Raw genomic sequence first — 25517 nt, forward strand, 5'->3', positions numbered from 1 at the left:
GCAGCTTTTGCTGGAGGGAAAAACTTTGCTAAGAACTTTTGGGCTAACTTCTCCCATGTTGTGATAGAATTTTCTTGCAGTGAAATTAGCCAACTCTTCACCCGGTCTCGTAGAGAGAATGGGAATAATCTAAGTCTAATTGCATCGTCACTCTACCTGTTCATCTTAAATGTTGCACATAGCTCCAAGAAAATGGCTATGTGCAAATTAGGATCTTCCGTTGGCAACCCCCCAAACTGAACAATAGACTGCACCATTTACAATATTGCTGGCTTAATCTTGAAATTGTTTCCTGCAATAGTGGGGTGTCTGATGCATAAATGCACTCCTGTGACAGTAGGAAGTACATAGTCTCTAAGCAACCTTGGTCCTTGTTCCACTAGAACCTCTGCAATATTTGGGATATTATCAACATTAGTAGCATTGCTTGCTACATTTCCTTGATTCTCAACCATGGCAAAATCAAGTCTTTTCTTTATCTTTAGATTTTGTCTGCACGTTCTTTCAAGTTCAAGATCTACATGTATGAGCTCCTTTTGTCTACTTCGTCACATATACCAATAATTCCTAAAGCACAATATAGCCTCGATACGAATGAGTACTAAAAGAAAAAAAAAAACCAAAGTAGAACAAAAAAACAAGGGGAGGTGCTATCAAAATTTCGCAGAAAAGGGCATTTTATGCAGGGGAAAAAGTGGGATTTCACATCCAAAGCACATATTACTATTTAAGCATCATTATGATGATTTTTGGAAGAAAAAAAAACCCTAAGGAGACTACTTGTTTTATATGTTTATTGTTCTCTAGATTTCTTATTCATCTTAGTTCTTTGGAGTATTTTCTATGAACAATTATTTGAATGTTATGGTTATTATGTCTGATATGAACTAAATCCTCTATCTAGGGGTTAATGTAGTCACTTGGATTTCTATTTAATTTTATTATGATGTTCAATTGAACATTATTTTTTTATTTTTTTTATTTAGTTTTATTTGTTTTGTTTTTGTTATTTTTAGTGTTTATAATTATGAATCAAGTTGTTTTGAAAACCAATGATACTTATAACCATGTGATGCGAGTGATTTTTTTTACAAACTATGAGAATCTGTGTGCTTGGTGAAAGTAATTTAGTGATTAGTTTTGATCTGAGTTTAATTGCCATAAAAGCCTTGAGTAATAAATTTCTTAAAATCCTTTAGTATATGCATGTAAAGTGGGTTTGTGAAGCTGTGGATCAAAATTTTGAAAATATTCTAGAACTTGCATAATTTGTTGATTGAGCTGAATTGGAATAATACATGCTTAGGAAGATGGTTTAGGCAATTTTTTGTTGAATCGATTGAGTCTTTCAAGCCAACCTTTATATATTAAATCCCTAGTTACCCACATTTTGAGCTTAATGTGAATTTTTGTTGTTCGACACTTATTTTTAGCTAAATTGAAATGTTGTTATTTGTCTTTCCCTTGAATGTAAACCATAAGCATATGAAAGTGATTGGGGGATGGATTGTAATTGGGTTTATATTGAGAAATTTGTGTCAATAATAGAAGAAAATTTGAGAGAAAAGAAAAAGAAAAAAAAATGATGTTCAATAGAACATCATAATAAAATTAAATAGAAATCCAAGTGACTACATTAACCCCTAGACAGAGGATCATAACGTTCAAATAATTGTTCATAGAAAATACCCTAAAGAACTAAGATGAAGAAGAAATCTAGAGAACAATAAACAGATAAAACAAGTAGTCTCATTAGGGTTTTTTTTTCTAGAAATCATCATAATGATGCTTAAATAGTAATATGTGCTTTGGATGTGAAATCCCGCTTTTGCCCCTGTATAAAATGCCATTTTCTGCGAAATACGCCACTTAAGCGTCGCAGCTCTATAATGAGGCATTGTGGCCCTTGTCCAAAATATGGAATTCTCTCGTCTCTGACTTGCTCAAGCGTCGTGGCTCTAATAGACTTGCGCCGCGGCTCAAACTCATCAACCAAAAGCACCGCGGCTCTTAGAGGCAGCGTCGCGGCCCTATGCTTCTTGATAGATTGACCTCTCTGTCTAATCGTAGCGTCGCGACTCTAACTCCAAGCGTCATGGCTCAAATGTCTTTTTTTCATCAAATTCTATCTTTTTGACACCAATTGCAACCATTTATCAATTATGTCCCATAAATCTGAAATATTATCAAACACATGCAACAAAACGTCATACTGCACAAAAAATTATTACATAAACCTCAAAAATTAAATAAAATAACCTTTTAAAACACTATAAAAACTACTCTATCAAACTCCCCCAAACTTAACTTTTACTAGTCCTCAAGTAAAATCTATTGACACTTTCTAAAACAAACTATTCACACATATGAATCAAGTTTACCTAACAAGCCTTCACCTCATGAAAACCATGCAATACAAGCTCATAATTTTCAACTACATTTCATTCAGAATTTCAGTAAACTCAATTCAATAATCAACTTCAATCTTTGCTATGCAAATCAGCCTCAACCAATAATAACACACAATCACAATACCATATGCTTTTCAAATCTTCCAAATCATTCCATCAAAACCAAGTATTTCATATGCTTGCATAATTCATCGATCTCCCCTAATATGGTAACACATGCTCAAGAATCAGAAGGACTTTTAAGCTTATAACGAAAGGCTAAGGTAAAGGTAGATGAAAATGCCATTTAGGCTAAAGTGTACCATAAGCACACAACCAAACAAACTTGTAATGATCCAAATTTTCCTAACAAGGCTTGGGCCTTGATTAGGGGGGGGGGGGGGGGGGAGGATGACAAATTTTGAAATTTTGTGATTATATGATATTTATGTGTATTATCATGTGATTATGTGAATAATATTATAATATGACTTGATATGCATGTTTAGGTGTATTAAATATGCATGTGGGCCCATTTATGTTTAATTGGGAAATTTTCATAATTTGGCCCGTTTCGGGTATATTTGGCATATATGTCATAGATGTGTGGTGCTTCATTATTATTTGGTTATGCTTGGGTTACTCAGCACGAGACGATCCTAGGAAGCAAGCTAGTGGGAAAGTCACAACGAGATTTATACTTGACTCGGAGTGAGGCAAGGGGTATTTAGCATATTACCGAGATATTGGGTAATGTGAATGATTATTTGATGATAAATTAGGAGTTAGTGAGATCAAGGGGAAATTATGGGAATTTTGACTATTTTACCCCAAGGGGCGTTTTTGGGACCCTGAGCATTAGAATTTGCTTGAGGTTACTTAAGCTTGAAGTAACCTATCAGAATAATAAAAGAACGTTCTCTCTCCTTCCTGTTCCATTTTCAACACCTGATCACATTTTCGAAGGAAACTTGAGTTTTAGGACTCAAATTTAACAAGGATCGAGGCATAGTGATTCTAGGGAAGATTAGAAGCTTGTTAGCCGGAGGATTTTGTTGGGAAACAACTCAATCGGAGGTAATCCAAGTTTTAAGTTCTATGTTTTTAAAGTTTTTAAGCTTTGATTGGATTTTATGTTTTGATGAGTTTTTGGATGAATTGAAGCTTGGGTTTTATTGGTGTTGGATAATTAGGATGTTTGGGAACTTTTATTTTGGGATTTGGATATGTTTGGGTAGGTTTTTGAGTGGGAAAATCGTAGGAAATGGCTAATTTCGTGGTCAAGTCGCGACCTTGTTCTAGCAAGTCGCGGCTTGGATGAAGCCAGAAGAAGGAGGTAACCTGGGGGGGGGGGGGGGGGGGGCGCCGGACCCAAGAGGGGTCAAGTCATGACCCGCCCTAGTGCCCAAGCAAGGGGGCTCTCTGACTTGGGGCAAGTCGCGACTCACTAGGCCAAGTCGCGACCGGCTTGGGCATTTTTGCCTAGAATTGGTTTTTAATCATGAGAACTTAACTCTAAGAGCCTATGGTCGATTCTACTACCCAGTTGAGTAGGATTCGACGTCCCAAAGGCTAGGTTTGAGTCTGGAAGTATTTATTTACTCATTTTGATGAGGTTTTATATTATGATTGTGACTAGGTTATCGTTAGGGGCTTGGAAACAGGATCGTGCTTGTGGCTCGTTTATTGGTAACCTGTGCTTGGACCAAAGTTAAGAAAACTGCACCCAGTATGTGACATGCATGGTTATTGATGAGGCATGTTAAGTGCTCTATATATGGACATTGTAAATGCATGGCAGCACATGTGATTAGGGCATGACATGAATATTGAATATGGAATTGATCAGAGCTTGAGTCTTTGTAAATGTGCATGACATAATTATGCTAGTGATTGTTGAGTAAGCATGATGAATGCCCTGTATTTGGATATTTGACATGATATATGCCTGGTTGTATTGCTTACTTGTGAATGGTACTGACTTATTAGTCAGCAACGACAAATGGTGTCAGTATTGATTGTGAAGCTGTGCCTTATTAGTCAAGTTCGGCAGTGGTATTGGGCACTGGTAGTATGGTATTAGCTTATGAGTCAAGAATGATATTAGCATGTTTAACGCAAGCCGAAAATATTAGATCTAATCGACTTAAGCATTATCAACATAAGCATGAAATGCTTGACCGACCCTAAGTTTGATGAAAACAAAAGTGCTTGTCTAGTCTAAAGGCTAGTTACATAGAGCCAGGGCTATAAGCTCAGGTGACTGATACGTCACATGGCTAGGAGGGCATGAGACCTCAGAGATAGACTTATCAGTCATCTACACAAAGATAGACTTATCAGTCATCTAAACAGAGATAGACTTATCAGTCATTTATACTGAGACAGACTTATCAGTCATCTAAACAGAGATAGACTTATCAGTCATCTAAACAGAGAAAGACTAAGCAGTCATCTATACGGAGATAGACTTATCAGTCATCTACACAGAGATAAACTTATTAGTCATCTACTCAGAGATAAACTTATTAGTCATCTATACAGAGGTAGACTTATCAGTCATCTACACAAGGATATACTTATTAGTCATCTATACAGAGTATGACTTATTAGTCATCTATTCAGAGAAAGACTTATTAGTCGTCTACCTCAGAGAGACTTATTAGTCATCTACCTCAGAGTGAGAGACTTACTAGTCATCTACTCAGAGCGCAGGACTCCATAAACATTTATTTGTACCTGCTTGCATGCATGAGTAGGGTTATTACCGCTAGGCATGCCTATTGTGATTTGGTGACATGTTATTACTTGTTCATTAGCATATTGAGTTTTCTTGCTGAGCTTCGGCTCACGGGTACTATGTGGTGCAAGTAAAGGCAAAAGAAAGCTGGACCATCCTTGAGTTTGAGAGCTTAGGTGATGATGTGTACATATGCGGTTGCTCGACCACCACGGCTGATGGTTTAAAGAGGAACTAGAGTTAAACCCTATTTTGCAGCTTAGGTCGGCTAGTGGTAAATCTTTTATTATAATTAACCTTTAAAATATTTTTTTGGGTACCCAATGTATACAGTAAACGTTTTAGTGAAACGTTGTATCTTTGACCAAAATTTTTAACCCTAAATCGTTAATCACACTTAGTTACACGATTATGACCAAATGGATCGGTTAGCGAGTTTAGCACTGTTTAAAATGCATAACGTAACGGTCCCTGGGTAGTAATGCGTTACAAAACCAATCTTGTATCAACTCTCAATTCCCAAAAACATTCCCCAACTTTCCCAAATTTTTTCTTTGAAAGAAAATTCATAAACTAATATATATATATTTGTTTTTCAATTCTCTTTCTTTTCTGATGATACTACACTCCCCCAAACTTGTTTTTTTTTTTTTTTTTTTTGTATTTTCAATTGGAGTGTAGTTCATTTTCAATACATATATATTTAGTGTTTATAATTATGAATCAAGTTGTTTTGAAAGTCAATGATACTTATAACCATGTGATGCGAGTGATTTTTTTTACAAACTATGAGAATCCGTGTGCTTGGTGAAAATAATTTAGTGATTAGCTTTGATCTTTGCTATGTAAATCAGCCTCAACCAATAAATAACACACAATCACAATACCATATGCATATTGATAAAACTATTAAACTTAGTCTTAACAATCAAGAGTTTCAAAATAAAATATTAGATAATATAGACTATATTAAAAAACAAATAACTAATACAAATAATAAATTTTTTTTTTAATAAATATTGAAAAAATTCATAGTAAGAAAGAAATAAAAGATTTATTAGAATACGTCAACAAACAACCTAAAATAGTAGAAATAGAGACCAAACAATTAATAACAGATCAATATCTATTATTTAAAAAGGATATAGAAGAATTAAAGACATACATAGAGAATATTCGTAATATAGTTCTTTCTTAATTCATCATTAATTTATGTCTTTTAATAACCCTCATTATATTGTTGCAAATAATCTAGTTAAAGATTTTGATGAAAATAGAAATTTAGACGGTTTCAGTTCTTCTGCTACGTCCGGTCAAGATAAGGTTAGAAACCATTAACTCAATACTGTAATTGAATTATAAATAAAATTACATGAAAAAATAGATAAAATAAGTGAAAAAATATTTTATCTTTGATGATTGAAAAGACCTCTATTAGGTTGCCATCTTCCAATATGGTATAATTGTCGGGCATTATTTAATACTAATGTTTCTTGTGTAAATCTATCATAGGATTCATTAATATCTACTACTTCATCTAAAAATAATATTTATTGGTTATTATTACTAGTTATTCGATCTAAAATGCCAGTAAATCTTCTACTTAAGGTTCTACTATTCCATAGATTACTAAAATGACTATTTACTTGTGTCTGGCTTGGCTGGCCTGATCTGTTTGACATATCTTTCAAATTTATTACTATTTTTTTTATTTTTTTATTACCACGTTTTCCTCAATTTTTAATTTACTAATCTGTTTTACTAGCCGATCTATGTTAGTTTCAATTTTATTATTTTTTGGTTCGTCTTTATTTATTTTTTCACAGATTCTTCTAGAATGTGCCACAAACTCATATTATGGATTTACAATGCCACCCCAAGGTAAGTTTTTATCAAACTTATTATGTTGATTAACATTATTTTATATTAAATATCAATATGTAAAAACTAACATGAATTATCGTTGGATAAGGAAAATATTATCTTGTTGATTCTAACTATATAAACACACCTGATTTTCTTTTGCCATATCGAGGGGAAATATATCATTTGGGTAAGTATACAGATCTTAATCCTATAGGAAAAAAAAAGAGCTTTTCTATTATCGACCACTTCCTTGAAAAATGTCATTGAGTGGTGTTTCAGCATGTTGAAGGCTCGCTTTCCAATCCTAAAGCAAATGTCTTCATATGATCTAAGAATTCAAAAGTACATTGTCATTGATTGTTATGAGATTCACAATTTTATAAGGACTAAAGCAGAAGCAGATGTGTATTTTGATGGAGGTAAAAGAAATTTTGAAGTACATGCTACTACTTTACAAAGCATGGTTGAAACTTCGCCTAATAATGTAGAGTTCAGTATTTTTAGAACTCATATACGTGAAATGACTCATGTTCGTGATGAAATTGTTGATCATATATGGAGAGTTAATCAACGACAGTGAGATTGAGTAAATACATTAGTTGATTGTTATGACTCGTTTAATATTTTTTTTTAAGTTTGGACAATTATTAGTTCATACGTTTTTATTTTATTATGTAGACTTTATTGATTTTGTATTATCTCATGGATAGATATTAAGTTTTAAGATTTGAGATTAATTGGATATTATTAATATGATATTTTTTACTATAATTTTCTTATTTTAAAATAATAAATAGTGGTCACAATTTTTATTTTTATTTTTTGGTTTAGAAAATAAAAAATAAAAAATAAAAAAATGTTTACCAAACATGTTTTTTATTTTATATTTTTTAAACAAAAAAAATAAAAGTTACCAAACACATTTTTATTTTTATTTTTTAAAAACAAAAAACTAAAATGGTTACCAAACACATTTTTATTTTATAAAGACCAAAAAACATAAAACAAAAAAATATTTTCTTTTGAGTTGAAATAATTTAAAAACAAAAATTTTACCAAACACAACCTTAGTGTAGCAAAAATTTGAAACTTGAAACTCATTAAAAAAAGTAGGAGTATATAAAAAGGGAGTTTTCATTTTTATGGCTTTTATACCAAAAGTTTGAAAAAATATGGACATTCAATTTTTTTTTTACATTTTTATGGCATTTTTGATTTGTAAGTTGATTTTTTATGGAATTTTTCTTGCTACAAATTTGTAAAAAATATGGCACAAACATAAATTTATACAAAAATATAAGAAAACAAAACCCATAAACATAAAATTTTAGGAAAAAAACCATAGAATAAAAATGTTTAAAAACTTCCATATTTTTGTAAACATTAGGAAAAATAGCCATAAATTATGTAATTTTCACCATATAAAAATAGGCATATAATTGGTGGGGGTGCTCACCCCGCCCCCATCTCTTTTAACCATTTTAATCTTCATCCCCACATATTCCCTCTTGGGGGTGGGGCGGAAAATCCCTATGTGTACAATTTATTTAAAAGTAAAACAAACAAAGTTAGAATACCTAAAATTAATCAATCAAAGTATTAAATATTATATGCTACAAAATATTATATTATATTAATCACTCAAAGTATTAAATATATCCAAAATAAAATTAAAAATATTTAAAAGCTCCTCCCGTCCATCCCTGTTAACCATTTTAATCTCCATCCTCGCATATTCCTTATTGGGGGTGAGGCGAGAAATCCCCATGTGTACCCATTTATTTAAAACTAAAACAAACAAAACTAGAATACCTAAAATTAATCAATCAAAGTATTAAATATTATATGCTACAAAATATTATATAATATTAATCACTATCCAAAATAAAATTAAAAATATTTAAAAGCTACTAATACGTTACAAAATCACATCAAAAAACATGTCAAATAAATAAATTAAACTATGCCTCTTAGGGCTATCCCATCCGCGCTTTTCATCCTACTATAAAAAGCATCCTAATTTGAATTCTATTAAGCAAGAGGACTTCTTCGCAATAACAGTTTATTAAGGGATGTTTTCATAATTAGGGTTTTACTAAGCGGAGTATTGAAAACCTCTCAAATGGCGGATTCAATTGGCAGAGCCCTACGGGATGGCGCCTTGGAGGGAGAACACGCTCCAGCTCTCACTATTAAGGATTCCATTGCTTCACCGTTTGGGTTCGACGTCTTCTCTCACGTCCTCTCCCAGCTCTCCTCCAACATTTTGGCCGGAAAGTCTCAGTCAAGGTCGTTTTATTTCTCCATCAAACACCGCTTTTTTATTTATTTATTTTTCTTTCCGAACTTCAATTTTCCTCTTTCCAATCTTAAAATGAATATTTCTAAATAATTGCAGAGGTCTAGTGCTCGTTGCGTTTTCTCGAAGTCCATCTTTTTACGTGAATTTTTTGAAGAGAAGAGGAGTAGATGTTGCTTCGTCTCCTAAATGGTCCCATTTCTTGACTTTCCACAGTTTACTTATTAATACTTGCTAAAAGAACGAAAGACCATTCTTTATTTTATTATATATATTTATATATACTGTTCTTTGTGAAAATAGCATAATGAATTTACATTGGCAGTGCTTTGTGAAAATTTTCTGAATTAGAAAATCGTACAGGATTGAGATTTTGGATTGTTATACGGACCCTCTTGGTTGGAAATGTGGTCTAGTGGAGTCCGCAGATGCTACAAGCCTCTCTTACGAAGCTTCCAACACAGCTACTATTTGTAGGAATGTGAAGGATGTGAATGAGTTGTTATCTAGAACTATCAAACTCGGTCAAGGTACCACCGTCTGCATATGTTAGTGTTCATGTCCAATGATAATATTATATATTTGATAATAATGTCTGTAGTGTCTTCTAAGCATTCTGAAAATTTGAACTTCCCAGTAACTTCGGAATGTCTTCTTATACTTGTAGGATTAGTTGGACAGGGGGGATTTCGTTTCAGTGCTGCAATAGATTCGGTAAGGCTGCACTGCATATTCCTGAACTATAGGGCCAAACATGTACTTTGGGGTTTACCAAAGACAAAAGGCGAGTAATATGTTTAAATTAGCATACTTTGATGCTGCAAGTAATTTTTCCCAATTTTTATGTGGCTCTTTGGATTTATAACTTCTTTGTTTGGGCTGCTGCACAATAATTTTCTTTGTTGTTTCATTGTGTTTCATTCTTATTCCTAGAAAGCTCCAAATGATTTTTAACACATCATGGTCTAATAACGTGAATTTTGTAACAAGGGGCCAGAGGAAGCTTCCTTCCAAGAGCCTTTGACATAGAATGGAATGAAGATGTTATACGTAATATTAGGTCATCTAGTTCTAAGAAGAAGTTTCTAGGAATTCTAGTTTTGATTTTTATGGAAAATTTTATTCATATATACTAGCTGTATAAATTAGGACTAATTAGTTTCCTTTATTCTCCTAGTTTCTAGAAGAGCTTCCCAAGCTTGTGTATAAATACATGTTATTTTCTCAATGAAATATACAAGAATACAATTATTTTCACCATTGTTTACATGGTATCAGAGAATGACTCAAAATTCGAAATTAGGGTTTATTACAAAATTGGGATTTGTAATTAGGGTTTGTTATTTATCTTTCTTAGGGTTCCATTTTTCGGAAACCCTATTTAGAGAGTGCTTGGACTCTCACCGCCGACACCATCAGACTGCCCAGTCGCTGATCGACAAAACCTCGGAGTTTGGTTGCCGGAATCCTAGCGCGTGAGCCCCACGCACCGCCTGAAGAATCGGCGACGACACCCACGCGCCGGCGCGTGCATGCGCGTGAGCCTCCTTTTTCTAGCTGTTTTTATGCCGGTTGCCTTTTTCGGTGTATCCGACTTAGTGCTGTATTTGTTTCTACCATCGCTTTCTTGTTTTGTGATTGTTGAGGTTTGTTCGTCATCCTTTGTTGTGGTTCTTCCTTTTCTGTGCTCGCTGACCTTGTGTCGTTTCTGCATCATGGCAGTCAATAAATCTTCTATTGTGACGGATGTGGTGCCGGCATTGTCTAAAATCACTGACCATAAACTCAATAGTTCGAACTATTTGGATTGGAGAAAGATTATTCGCCTTTATCTACAAAGTATTGACAAAGATGATCACTTGACTAGTGTTCCTCCAAAAGCAGATTCGACGAAGAAAGCTGATCCGACATGGCTTAGGGAGAATGCTCGCTTATTCCTTTAGATTCGAATTCTATTGACAATGAGGTAATTGGCTTGATCAATAATTGTGAATTTGTTAAAGAACTAATGGATTATTGGAATTTTTGTACTCCGGAAAAGGAAATCTCTCCTGTATGTATGAGGTGTGCAAAGCATTTTATCGTGTGGAAAAACAGGATCAATCCCTCGTAAACTATTTTATGGCATTCAAAAAAACGTACGAGGAACTTAATACGTTGTTGCCCTTTAGTCTTGATGTGAAGGTTCAACATTGTCAGTGGGAGCAGATGGCTATCATGAGTTTTCTAGCTAGGCTCTCCTTTGAATTTGATTCTGCTAAAACACGTTCGTTTTGGGTCTGATATCTCATCTTTGCAAGACGTTTTTAGTCGTGTTCTCCGCACTGAAATTACTTCATCTGTTCTGCTTACTGGAGCTTTGGTAAATCGCAGTAATAGTGATGCGCCTGGGAGATCTTCTACCTCAAGTGGACACAAAGGGGGATATTCACAAGGATTTGACAATCGAACATCGGATTCTGGAGACATTTTTGCAACTATTGTAAAATGCCCGGTCACACCAAATTTGAGTGTAGAAAGTTGCAGTTTAAAAATTAGCAAAGACAGTTCGCTAATGTTGCAAACACTAGTGATGGATCTAAAAAATCGGTCGTTATTTCTGCTGATGAATTTGCCAAGTTCTCACGGTACTAGGAATCACTTACGTCGTCATTTCCTTTTGTCACTTCTATTGCTGATTCAGGTAAAATTGTTGCATGCCTTCTTTCCATATCTTCAAAATGGGTCGTTGATTCTGGTGCCACAGATCACATGACAGTTAATTCCAGTCTCTTATCTATTTTTCAGTCTTAGTTCCACTTCTATTGTTACCTTAGTTGATGGGTCATCATCTTCTGTTCTTGGATCTGGCACTATTACTCCTACACCTCTGCTTACTTTGTCATCAACCTTAAGATTATTGGTAAAGAACATGAATTTGGCAGCCTGTATGTTCTTGATCCACTGCCACCAACTTCTATTGCTTGTTTGAGTGTCACTTCTGCTTTTGAGGCTCGTTGTCGGTTTGGCCATTCATCCATTCCTTTGCTCAAGAAACTCTCCCAAATATAATAAGGTGTCTTCATTAGATTGTGAGTCGTGTCAGTTTGCCAAACATCACCGTCTTAGTTCGAGTCAATAAACGTGCTAGTGTTCCTTTTGAATTAGTTCATTCTGATGTTTGGGGTCCTTCACCTATTTTGTCTAAATCTGGATTTAAGTATTTTGTTACTTTTGTAGATGATTAACCTCATGTAACTTGGTTACATTTAATGAAAAATCGATCTGAGTTGTTTTCTATATTTTGTGTATTTTGTGCTGAGATTAAAAATCAATTTCATGTTTCTGTTCGTACTTTGTGAAGTGATAATGCCAAAGAATATACATCTGCTTTATTTCACTCATATATGGTTTAACATGGCATACTTTATGAAACTTCTTGTGTTGATTCTGCATCCCAAAATAGTGTAGCAGAAGGTAAAAATAGACATCTTGAAACTGCACGTGCTCTCTTGTCTCAAATGCATGTTCCAAAACTTTTTTGGGTCGATGCAGTTTCTACAGCATGTTTTCTCATTAATCGCATGCCATCCTCTGTTCTTAATGGTGAGATTCTCTATAAAGCTCTTTTTCCCGGCAAGTCATTATTTCCGATTGATCTGAGGATATTGGTAGTACTTGTTTTGCTCGGGATGTTCGTCCACATGTCACTAAGTTAGATCCTAAATCATTGAAGTGTGTTTTTCGGTTATTCTCGTCTTCAGAAAAGTTACAGATATTATTGTCCTAGTCTTAATAAATATCTTGTCTCAATTGATGTTACCTTCATAAAAGATACACCATACTTTCCATCCTCGCCTATTCTTACTAGTCAAGGGGAGGATGATGGTTTGTTGGTCTATCACATCCTCTGGACCTATCTCGACACCAGCTCCTGCTCAGTCTTTTATCATTCAAGTCTACTCCAGACGTCCACCTCCTGATTCATGTTCTGCACCTGCTCCTTGCATTGTGCAAAGGTAAATGCCTGTGTACTTATCCTTTTTCTTGTTTTGTTTCGTATAATGACTTGTCTTCTTTTGTTCTTTTATTGCTTCCCTTGATTCTTTATATATTCCTAAAACTGTCCGTGAAGCAATCTCTCATCTTGGTTGGCATAATGGAATGATAGAAGAGATGAATGCTTTAGATGACAATGGTACTTGGGACTTGGTAGATTTACCTTGAGGGAAAAGGGCTATAGGATGCAAATGGGTGTTCGCAGTTAAGGTCAATCCTGATGGATCAGTGGCTCGATTGAAGGCTCATCTTGTCGCTAAAGGCTATGCTCAAACCTATTGTGTGGACTATTCATATACTTTTTCTCCTGTGCAAAATTGACATCTATTCGGTTATTTATTTTGATGGCAGCTACTCATAACTGGTCTTTGCTTCAACTTGACATCAATAATGCTTTTCTTCATGGTGATCTTCAGAAGGAGGTATATATGGAGCAACCTCCTGGTTTTGTTGCTCAGGGAGAGTATGGATGGGTTTGTCGTCTTCAAAAATCTTTATATGGTTTGAAATAGTCCTTGTGCTTGGTTTGGAAAATTTAGTTAAACTGTTGAGAAATTTGGTATGATGAAAAGCAAGTCTTACCATTCGGTGTTCTACAATCAGAGGTTGGTATTATTCTGTTAGCTGTGTATGTAGATGACATTGTTATTACTGGAAGTGATGATACAGGAATCTCATCTCTTAAGTCTTTCATTCATACTCAGTTTCACACGAAGGATTTGGGGGTGCTGAAGTATTTCTTGGGTGATGAAGTTACGAGAAGTAGAAAAGGTATCTTTCTATCTCAAAGAAAATATGTCCTTGATTTGTTAACTGAGACAGGAAAACTGGGAGCAAAGCCTTGTAGTAGTCCAATGATTCTGAACATGCACCTTACGGGAGATGGGGAACTATTTGAAGATCTTGGGAGATATCGAAGATTGGTTGGTAAGTTGAATTACCTTATTATGACTCGTTCAGATATTGCATATTCAGTCAACGTTGTGAGTTAGTTTATGTCATCTCCAATAGTTCATCATTGGGCAGCGTTAGAGCAAATTTTGTGTTACTTAAAAGGAGCACCTGGACGTGGTATTGTGTATACAAATCATGGGCACACTCATATTGAATGTTTTTCGGAAGAAAATTGGGCAGGTTCCAAAATGGATAGAAGATCCACTTCGGGTTATTGTTTCTTTGTTGAAGGGAATTTGGTCTCATGGAAGAGTAAGAAGCAAAACGTTGTGACACGATCCAGTGTAGAGTCAGAATATCGAGTTATGACACAGTCTGTGTGTGAGATACTGTGGATATATCAGCTCTTGACTGAAGTAGGACTTAAAAGTTCAGTACTAGCAAAATTGTGGTGTGATAATCAAGCTGCTCTTCACGTTGCATTTAATCCTGTATTTCATGAGCGAACTAAACACATTGAAATTGATTGTCATTTTGTTCGCGTGAAAATTCAGGAAGGTTTAATTTCCACATGATATATGAAGATTGGAGAACAACTAGGAGACATTTTCACAAAAGCTTAAATGGGGTGCGGGTTGATTATTTTTGTAACAAGCTTGGCATGATTAACATACATGCTCCAGCTTGAGGGGGGGTGTTAGATATATATTAGTTGTATAATTAGTTTTATTTATTCTCCTAGTTTCCTAGAATAGCTTCTCAAGTTTGTGAAAAAATACATGTTATTTTCTCAATGAAATATACAAGAATACAATTCTTTTCACCATTGTTTACGGGCTACATTTTTTTATCCAAAAAATGCCTTGAAAATGTTTTATATTTTATTTTTCATTGTGCTGTCCTGCTTTGGCAGCAGCGATAAATATGGCATTTAGTGGCTTTCATCGCATGGATGCTAATCATACTTTGACACATGGCAGTCTAGGTCTCATAGATGACTGTCACTACTTAGCACGAACTGAACACATGAAGTGATTATCATTTGTGATGATAATATGGACTAGAATGTTTCCCTAATCTATCTATGAATACAAGAGTCTCGTCTGTGGGAGTTTTGGAATAATTCTTATTGAAAATATGATTACACTACACAAGGAAAAGATCTTTTGCCTTTTATTCTGTTGTAAACAAAATAATCTACAATGAAGGGAATGAAGACAAAAAATATCTACACTTGGAAAGAATAAAAAATAATAATTCTAATACTAATTTCGGATCCTAACAATTAAATAGTCCTAATATTTCCCTAAAGTTAGATTGTATATGTTATACAAATCCAGTTTGGAATTGAATTCTTCAAAGCTTGTTCTCAGTAAGGCCTTTGTTTGGATGTCCGCAATCTGTTTCCTTGTGGGAATGAAATCAAGTTGAATAGTCATAGAATTCACCTTCTCATAATGAAGTGCTTGTCTATTTCAACGTGTTTTGTTCTATCATGATGAATTGAGTTCTTAGCGATGCTGATGGCAGCTTGTCTGTCGCTGTACATTTTGAAGGAGGTAGGAACTTCAACTTTCAGCTCACTTAATAACCTTTTAATCCACATTCCTTCACAAATACCCCAGGAATGTGCACGATATTCTGATTCTGCACTGCTCTGAGAGACCATTGACTGTTTCTTGCTGTGCCAAGTGACTAAATTTCTCCAAACATAGGTGCAGTATCCACTGGTTGATAGCCTGTCAGTTAACTCTCCAGCCCAACTATCAGCCGTGTAGACTTCTAAGTTGCGGTTGTCATGTTTTCTTATGTACAAAGCAAGACTTGGTGTTATTTTAAGGTATCTTAAGATACAATAAACAACTTCCAAATGTTCCTCACTAGACTGCATATATTGACCTATATTGATCGACTACACTGACAAAATAAGCAATATCTGGTTTGGTATGGGAGAGATGAATCAACTTTCCCACTAATCTTTGATAACTCCCCCTCTCTACTGGAATTGATTCCCCACTTTGATTTGTTTTAAGGTTAGGGTCCATTGGAGTATCTGTTGGCTTACTCCCAAGCATTCTAGTTTTGTTTAGAAGATCTAGGATATACTTTCGTTGAAATATAACAATTACTTCTTTGGGTCGGGCTACCTCCATCCCAAGAAAGTATTTTAGAACTCCTAAATCTTTTATCTCAAATTCTGATGCAAAAAGTCTCATGAGATTAGAAATCTTAGGGCTGAGCATTAGGCGGGTTGGTCGGGTTACAAGGCATTTTTACCCGCTCTTCAAGGCATTTTAGCAAAAGTGACCCGTAACTTACCCAATTAAGAAAAAAAAAAAATTTAACTCGTCCAATAATTTGGGCGGGTTGGTCGGGTTAACCCGCCCAAACCGAAATTGTATTTTTTTGGGCGGGTTGATCGGGTTGGGTGGGTTGGTCGGGTCAACCCGCCCAAACAAAAGTGATATTTTTTTTTTTTTACATTTTTGTAATTTTTTTCTTTTAAATACTAGTACTAATAATGTGAAGTTTATCTTTTTAAGCTTAAAACAATATTTTAAATTTATAGTAAAAAAATTAAAACAAAACTTAATTAATTTATATATTTATTTGAATATATTAAAAATAATAAATTCTTAATTGGGCGGGTTGATAATTATTTTCAACCAGCCCAATGTAACAATTGGCGGTTTAAATTTTGGTCGGTTTATTCGGGTTGCGTTTTTTGGAGGTTTTTTCGGGTTGGTTTTGGCGGATTATTCGGGTTGTAAAAATTTCTGCACAGCCCTAAGAAATCTCACCTGAATCATCTCCAGTTAGGATAATGTCATCAACATAGACAATGAGAATAGCCAACTTACTTGTTGAAGGGTTTTTCACAAACAAGGTAAGATCGGCTTGGCATCGAGTGTATCCCACTTTTACAAATGACTTTGCAAACCTACCAAACCATGCTTGAGGTGATTGTTTCAAGCCACAAAGGGGCTTTTGGAGTTTGCAAACCAATCGGCCACTGAAGTCTTTCTTCAACCTTGGTGGAATTTCCATATAGATTTCTTCCAAATCTCCATACAAAAAAGCATTTTTCACATTCCACTGATATAAAGGTCAATCACAATTCATAGCAATTGGTATCAAAGTTCATACAGTATTGAGTTTGGTGATAGGAGCAAACGTCTCCTGATAGTCAACACCATAAGATTGAGTGAACCCCTTGGAAACCAATCGAGCCTTAAATCTGTTGATACTCCCATTTGAATTGTGCTTGACGGTAATTATCCACTTACATCCCATTGCTTGTTTTCCATGAGGTAACTTAGCAAGGACCCATATACTATTTTTCTAAAGAGCATTGATTTCCTCATCAACAACAACCTTCCATTTGGGATCTTTTAGTGTCTCGTTAATGCTTGTAGGAATTTGAACAAGATCAAGAGTGGAGACAAATGCTCGATACATAGGAGTCAGTTTCCCATAAGCAACATACTTTTCTATAGGGTGACAGGTGCATGTTCGAGGCAAATCAAGATCATCAATAACAATAGGTACCAACTCATTAATCATAGAATTCTTACCTTCATGATTTTCAAGGTCAGAGGAGCTCGGTTGTGTGGTTGAACCATCTTTGCTTTGCATGGTTGCCTCTATATTTCCAATTGTTCTTCTTTTATAAACACAAAGTTCTTTGTTTCTGTCTTCAAGTTGTGGTTGAGGAGGCGGAGTGGTGGAGTAGGGTTTTATGAGGAGGAAGGGTTGATTGTGGTAATAGAGGAGGAAGGATCAACAATAGGAGAGAACGGCGGGATTGTTGGAAGAGAGGATGATGATGAGATTGTTGGAAGTGTGGATGATGGGTTGACGGTTGTATCTGGTTGCAGGGGTGAAAGAGGATGACTAGATGATGTTGGTGAGAAAGCAGGTTGGGTTAGAGTAGGAAGAAAGACAACTTGATTGCCCTGAAGAGTTTCCCAAAGTTGATATTCCCTTGGATTCTCCCCTGAATAGTAGATTTGGGAAAGAATGATTGGTGTTCAAAAAATGTGACATCTAGAGTATTATAGAATTGCTGTGTGGCTGGTGAGTAACATTTGTATCCCTTTTTATTATTAGAATACTCAATGAAGATGCATTTACGCAACTTGGGGTCAAGTTTTATCTTTAATGATCATAGATATGGACAAATGTAGTACAACCGAAGATCTTAAGTGGCAATTCAGAGGAAAAAACTGAGAGGTGAGGGGTTTTGAATTTTAAGATACGACTTGGCATACATTGATGAGATAAGTAAGAACAATTTCTCCCAAAAAATGTTTAGGCACATGATTTGAAAACATTATGGATCGAGAGACTTCAAGGAAGTGCCTTTTTTTCCTTTTAGCCACTCCATTTTGTTGAGGGGTTTCAACACATGAACTAATATGGATAATTCCTTCATCTAATAAGTAAGGGACGAGAATTGAATTAAAATATTCCTTACCATTATATTACCTGTTTTTAAAACTTGAATTTTTTTGTTGAAATTGATTTTGAATCATGGAATGAAAAACTTTGAAAATAGATTCAGTTTCAGATTTTTCTTTCATGAGGAAAATCCACGTGGTTCTAGTATGATCATCAATGAAGAAAACAAACCATCTAGAATCGATCACATTTTTTATCCTTGTGGGTCCCATGTATCAATGAAAAAGGTTTCGAAGATTTGTAAGAAGTGCTTGAGTAAATGCTTCAAGTATGTCTTGCAAGTTGACACTTTTTATTGATAAATAAATAAGGAAACAGTCTTTCAAGATAATTAAAATTTGGATGACCCAGGCGAAAAGGCCACAATATAACTAGACTTTCATTGGAAATAGAAGTAGTTTAAACTAGAAATAGAATTAAAAACACAACTTGATGGGTGAATTTGTTTATTTTGAGGAGTGTTCATGAGAATATAGAGACCACCATGCACTTCAGCACTGCCAATCACCTTCCCTGAGCCCATAACCTAAAATTCACAACGAATAGGATAGAATTTAGTCACACAATTTAAGTCTCTAGTGAGTTTGCTAATGGAGTGAAGATTGCAATTTAATTTAAGAACAAAAAGAACAGATGAAAGGAAAAGTGCATATGTTAATTTGACAGATCTTGTTCCTATTAGATTGGAGAGTGACCCATCAACAATCCGGACCAAGGTGGGATTAGTACATGGTTTAAATGTATGAAATGCCTTTAAGTCACCTGACATATGATTTGATGCCCCAGAATCCACAATCCAAGAACCATTGTTGTGGAAATTGGCAGCACAGGTGTGAGGAATGGTACCTTGATGACTCATCATGCTAACATGTGCCTCGACTGAAGGTGCAATCGGCTTCTGTGCAACAAATATTTGCCCAAATAGCTTCTGCAGAGCCTCGAAGTTGATCTTTGGAGAAGGGACTGACTTCATTGGATGGTTCTATAGAGGTTTCAGCCGCATTAGCATGTGGTTTGGGCTTCCAATCAGCAGGTTTTCCGTGAGATATTCATCCTTTCCTCTGCCGGAGATGTACATGATGATAGACTGAGGCCCTGTTTGGCATAGCTTTGGAAGAGCTTTTGAAGTCTTAAAGTTACTTTTAGGTGTGTTTAGATGAAATATAGAAAGAGCTTTTTGAATTTAGAAGAGCTTTTAAGAGAAGCACCGACTCACCAGCTTTTTCAGGAAGGACTTCTAAAAAAATACGGGAAGTTATTTTCTTGTTTTAATGAATCTTTGAGAATACCTATTTTACTCATATTTTTTATAAAACAAAAAAATAAATTACTTCTTTATCCTAAATTGTGAAGATAACAGTTATATAATATGATTTCTTTTTTCTTAAAAAGTATTTTATCTAATTTTTCTAAAAAAATCATAGAATCTAAGTATGATTTTTTTTAGTTTTTATTTTTCTTATTATTGTTTTATATATACAATTTTTTTCTCTAACTACATTTAGATTTTTATATTTGAATATTTAATTTAAAATTTTAGATTTTTTGTTAATTACATTTAGATTTTTATGATTTTTTATTTATTAATTAATATTAATTTATATATGTATGTAATTAGATTTTTTTCTTCAAAAGAACAATTAATTTTTAAATGAGTTAAGACATAACATATATTATTATTATTATTATAAACATATATTTATGGTTAAATTTGATATTTATTTTATGTTTTATGCAGTATATACCAAATACTCTGAAAAACTCTTCAAAAAAAAAAAAAAACTCTTCCAAAATATAAATAGCTTAAACTTTTAATCATCTTCTTCTTATGTCTAAAAGTAAAAGCTATGCCAAACAGCCTTGAGACCATTGAAGGAAGTTCTTGCCGCTTAGCTTGTGACACATGATTGGCAGAGGAGAGATCTCAAGGACTTGAGGAGGATTCGTGACATGCGATTGAGAAGTGGCAGGAGTATTAGTGATAATTGACTGAGAAGGAAGGAGTGGATTAGAGGAATCATCAGAGATGGTTGAATTGACTAGAGGAGTTTCTTTGTCTATGGTGTTCTTGGCAGAGAGAAGAAAGACTCGTGGCAAAAAAACTTAGGGTTTTGAATGTGTCCGCTCTGATATCATGTGGGAATTTTAGAATAATTCTTATTGATAAGAAAATACGATTACAACCTATACATTTATACAGAAGGAAAATATTTTTCCTTTTATTCTGTTGTGAACAGAATAATCTACAATAAAGGGAGTTAAGACAAACAATATCTATACATGGAAAGAATAAAAAATAATAATTCTAGTACTAATTTCGGATCCTAACAGTTAAATAATCCTGATATTTCTACATGGTCTCTCCTACAACAGTTTTAATTTTGAACCAGTATGCTCTCAGTACTCTCCTCCCCATTTTAATCGAATCAACTACCCCAATCAGAAACAACATAATTCCCTGTACTAATAACGAACTTCATCTAGACAACCAATCATTAGCAGACACTAAAATATCCACTCACACACTGCCACATCCTCATAAGATCTATTATGCTGCAGTGGCATTAGTTGCATCCTTCTTAGGCCTCCAACTTGAGTATGTAAAATGTGTAGTGCGTCTGTCAGATGATTGATGAATTGACAAGCTAGGATAGGTATGCTGGAATGGTTATGAAACCTGTGATCTGTAATCAAAGGCTCTCCTTTGTTCAAGGAAATCAGAAATGGTGGAGCTTATGAATTGTTATTTGGGATTAATTTTTTTTCCTGTCCTAATACTATGTCATACAATCATTTTGAGTCTCTATTATGGGGGTATAAAGAACATGATCGACTTGACAAGAACTCTATCTAAAGATCTAAAAATGTTGGAAGGTTTTATGTTAAAATTTAAGGGGGAAAAAAGGAAAGCAAGTGTTAGTCTTTTCTTTGTTATAATCTAAATCCAATATGATGAACTAGCAAGGTTTTTCATTCTGATTTACTTGCAGTAAAAAACATTATGTTCAATTATTTTTGATGTTCAAGCTTTTCTCTGCCCAGGTTTTATGTTCAATTGAATATTGCTTTGTTTTAAACGTCTTGGAAAACAAATAAAAAATCTTTTAATGAAAAAAATTACCAGGTGAACTAAATGCTACTATGTTTGATATTGACGTTGCATAATAATTTCTACTTTTTGTGTCCTGTAGTTACTTTTATTGTCTCACTTTACTTTCTCTGGCACTTTTTGGTTAACTTGTTTATCTCCCACTCTCGTCACTGTTTAAACTATTTACATATTTATTCCAGGTAAGTGAATTGTTAAGACATGCATCAATGTCATCGGTTTCAGGCCTTCTAAGTAATCTTCGCAGCCATGGTATATACTCATAAATTACTTCTGTTGGTCTATGTTCCAAATCTTTAATTGCTCACATTTAATTTCTTTTCCTAGCAATTTCTTTCCATGTAGTTTTATTGCATCCACTTAAATTTCTTATGCCACAGTACATTACTTTCAGCTCATAAATCTGTAGTTCGAACCATATCTCATCAGGAAGTCTAAATAAATTGCTGACATTTCATATGATTTATTTTGCACAAGACAACTTTTTGACGTTGGATTTTGATTTTCTGGTTATAGATCAGGTTTCGAGTATCTTTTGGTTGCTGCATTCAGATCTTCATGAGGACAGGGTCATTGGTGCTTTTGAGTACATGTCCTCCATGGTGGCCAGCGTTGAACCATTAAATCAGTATGCAGGTGGACAGAGAGGTACTACAAATTCCATTTCTTTCCTCGAACAAATTTCTTCTAAAGGGAAGTTTAATGTTCGGTTCAAGCGTAGAAATGGACGGGTTCGAGTGGCGGTGATCTTTCTCTCCCTTTCTCTTTCTCTGTGCTGTGCGTGCATGTGCATGAGTGATGAATTCATATCGATCTATAAAATGCTAATTCAATTTAAACTTCTTCAAATATTGTTTTCAGTATGAGGAACTTCATGTAGAGCAGTCTGGTGTGAACTTTATGTCTATTTCTCCCGAAGATGGAGTAGTAAATCAAGGTTTAATCCCAAAGGTAAGTTGTTCTCTTGTTGGGTAATTTTCTCCAGCTAGCAGCCTTGCTTTGCTGTTGCCTCTTGCTTGTACACTCTCTCTCTCTCTCTTGGAGACATTGTTTTCTCAATTGGTATTAGAATTTTTTGTTTGGTTATTTATCACTTGTGATAATATACAATGTGCTATATAACATTGTATACTGAAAAAAATTCATTTGGATGTATTAGCTGAATACGAAAGTATTAGTTTGTTACTGAAACGGAAAATTTTTATGCAAATAATGACTTGCAATATAGATACTTACATAATTACTGCACCCACACTCAAAGAAATGAAGATACTATCTGCATTGTGGCTCAGGGAACATAAATTGCGTTGAAATAAACTGTGTATTTATATATATATATATATATATTTTTTCTTCTTCAATTCTCTTGTTGCTTCTCCTGGTAATTGTAATAAAGTGTCTTTTTCTACAGGTACAATTTAATCTTCAGCTGACAGAGAAGGAACAAATTGATAGGGCTAATGTTGTACTTCCTTTTGAACATCAAGGTGAAAGACCAACACTCATCTAAGTTGTCCATTGTTTTGACTTTTCATTGTTGAATAAATTTTGGTCTTTTAATGAATGGGAAAGAGTTGTCTGTGGTCTCATATTATGCCCATGTAACATCCTATTCTCATTGTTTTTGAACTCGCAGGAAATGGTAAACCAATTCACATCTATGACGGCCGAAGATCTCTTGCAGATATGAACTTCAAGGAAACATCTGTCTCAACCAAGAAAGCAGAAATAAATGAGTGTAGCAAGGGTGAGATAATATATTATCGTGATTCAGAAGATGAGATGCCAGATTCTGATGAGGACCCTGATGATGATTTGGATATATGATTGTGTTTACCTGTTCTCAGCACTGGAAACTGGTAAATCTTTTTTTACTTATAATCTTTAAGGAAATTCTAGTGACAGTCGTTCATTTTGCCATTTGAATGAGTGAGTCTGAGCGTAAGTTGAAACAAAAACAGTTGATTAATATAATATATTGAATACAAATATTTTAGGAAAGAATAGCAACATGTGTTGAACTTTATCCTTATCTCACTCCTCTTATTGCTACTCTTTTGTTGTTTGTTATTCATGCAACTTAGGCCATAAGGCTGCTGAAAGGGCATTACAGTGTGTAAAATCTTCTCCTAGACAAGGTGTTTACTTTCATAGTAGCTTAAAAAATCAGCTCAAGGCCTTCACAGATTTGGATTGGGGTACCTTATTTTGACACTAGTAGATTCATTTTAGGTCTTTGTGTTTTTCATGGAGATTCTTTGATATCTTATAAATCAAAGAAGCAACATACTGTCTCTGGATCATATGTTGAGGCTGAATATCGTTCCATAGCCAATACATGTGAGGTTACTTTATTATTGTCCTTGTTGAAAGAGTTGGGGATTGCACATCCTAAGCCAGGTATATGATGTATAGTGATAATCAAGTTGCTTTTTATATAGCTGCTGATCTAGTTTTCCATAAACACACCAAACACAGAGATTGACTGTCACTTGTTTTGTGAGAAAATACAATCTGGGTGCTTGAAATTGCTTCATGTCTCAACAACACATCAGCTTGATGATATTTTTACCAAGATCATTTTTCCTAAATTTATGCTTCTTATTAGCAAGATGGGATTGATTAGTATTATACAATCCATCTTGAGGGAGAGTACTAATACTTTAGGCCGATTATTTCATGCTGTTAGCGAGTTGGTTAGCTCAGTAGTTAGTAGTTAGTTTGTTAGACTTTCTGTTATTTGTATTAGCTGTCAGCTCTGAGCTTCTTTTATCATTAATGAGAAATATCAAAGAAATTTTCGTTCAGTACTTGTTTTATCTCAATTTAATAACACAAGTAAAATTGTATTTTAAAAATTTTGATACAATGTAAAAGTGTATTCATAATTATTAATTAGATTTTGAACTCTTCATAAAATTGAAAAGTTATTTTTAAAATTTAGTCTAAGGTGTTGATTGGTTTAAAGGAATAAGTTTGGGGATGGAATTGTCTTTCAAAAAGTAGATTCTTTCCAATGTTTGGTTTGTTTTTTTGAGAAATTTATACTTGATACTTTTTTTTTCTCATCTTAATTCCAAACATGTCTTGACCCATCGTAATTCCAAAAATACGTTTGTTCCTATCGATTTTTGCAAACAATATAACATTATAGTACTTATCTCTTTTCTCTACAACTTATAAATAAAATTCCACCTACATTGCGTGTCGTTTGGGCGCAAGAATAGTATCATTGTGATTTACTATTCAATGTGGTAATTTTTATATGTGGGAAGCTTGTGTTTTTTTGCCTTCACCAAAATCAAAAGCAACCATTTGGTTGTTTATGATGACAATTAAATACTAGTTAGTTATTTTTTTACGAAAAATATTATTTTAGCTAATTAACTCCAAGCTTGTTTTTAGAATTTGGTTAAATAGTTTTTATTATGTATGAAACGTAACTTTGAAGTTGCTTTTTAATTTATTCATGTAAAAGTTAAATAAAATATTCCTATAAATGTGCATTGTTTGTTATGATTTTAAAATAACTTGTAAGTTTTTTTTTGCTTGGTTAATCAGAATACTTCTATACTTCGCATGTAAAAAACACTAGTGACAAAACACAATAAATAGATTTTTTTAAACTCTTTTAAAATACGTTCTTTAGGATATTGTTCGGTAACTTTTAAATAAAATATAGAAAGACTCTTTTTGGTAGCATGCTAAGTTAGTTGGTTG

The 25517-nt window shown here is 34.1% G+C and overlaps 1 protein-coding gene and 1 long non-coding RNA gene across 7 annotated transcripts; both read left to right on the forward strand.

Moving 5' to 3' along the window:
- The first annotated feature begins 9038 nt into the window (after positions 1-9038).
- LOC133818496 (elongator complex protein 5) lies at positions 9039-24604 on the forward strand. Of its 2 annotated transcripts, XM_062251396.1 has the most exons (10): positions 9039-9285; positions 9395-9487; positions 9659-9825; positions 9963-10009; positions 21980-22049; positions 22314-22540; positions 22659-22748; positions 23209-23284; positions 23434-23656; positions 23882-24604. In XM_062251396.1, the coding sequence occupies exons 1-9, from the start codon at positions 9119-9121 to the stop codon at positions 23622-23624; spliced, it is 1128 nt and encodes a 375-aa protein (XP_062107380.1). In that variant the 5' UTR covers positions 9039-9118; the 3' UTR covers positions 23625-23656; positions 23882-24604. The 2 variants fall into 2 exon arrangements, with proteins under 2 accessions (XP_062107380.1, XP_062107379.1); XM_062251395.1 differs by having other exon boundaries at positions 23434-24325.
- LOC133818497 (uncharacterized) lies at positions 10016-15069 on the forward strand. 5 transcript variants are annotated; one of them, XR_009885915.1, is made up of 4 exons: positions 10016-13293; positions 13750-13938; positions 14038-14260; positions 14468-15069. It is a non-coding gene; the product is annotated as an uncharacterized LOC133818497 (long non-coding RNA). The 5 variants fall into 5 exon arrangements; XR_009885914.1 differs by having other exon boundaries at positions 10016-11978; positions 12083-13938; XR_009885912.1 differs by having other exon boundaries at positions 10016-11261; positions 11467-13938.
- Positions 24605-25517: the final 913 nt, after the last annotated feature.

The sequence above is a fragment of the Humulus lupulus genome, chromosome 2 (genome assembly GCF_963169125.1).
Source record: "Humulus lupulus chromosome 2, drHumLupu1.1, whole genome shotgun sequence".
NCBI lineage: Eukaryota > Viridiplantae > Streptophyta > Magnoliopsida > Rosales > Cannabaceae > Humulus > Humulus lupulus.

Coding starts and splice junctions, on each gene's coding strand:
- LOC133818496 (XM_062251396.1), top strand. CDS start 9,119: ATGGCGGATTCAATTGGCAGAGCCCTACGGGATGGCGCCTTGGAGGGA. Junction 22,050..22,313: donor AAGTAATCTTCGCAGCCATG/GTATATACTCAT, acceptor TTCTGGTTATAG/ATCAGGTTTCGAGTATCTTT. Junction 22,749..23,208: donor ATCAAGGTTTAATCCCAAAG/GTAAGTTGTTCT, acceptor CTTTTTCTACAG/GTACAATTTAATCTTCAGCT.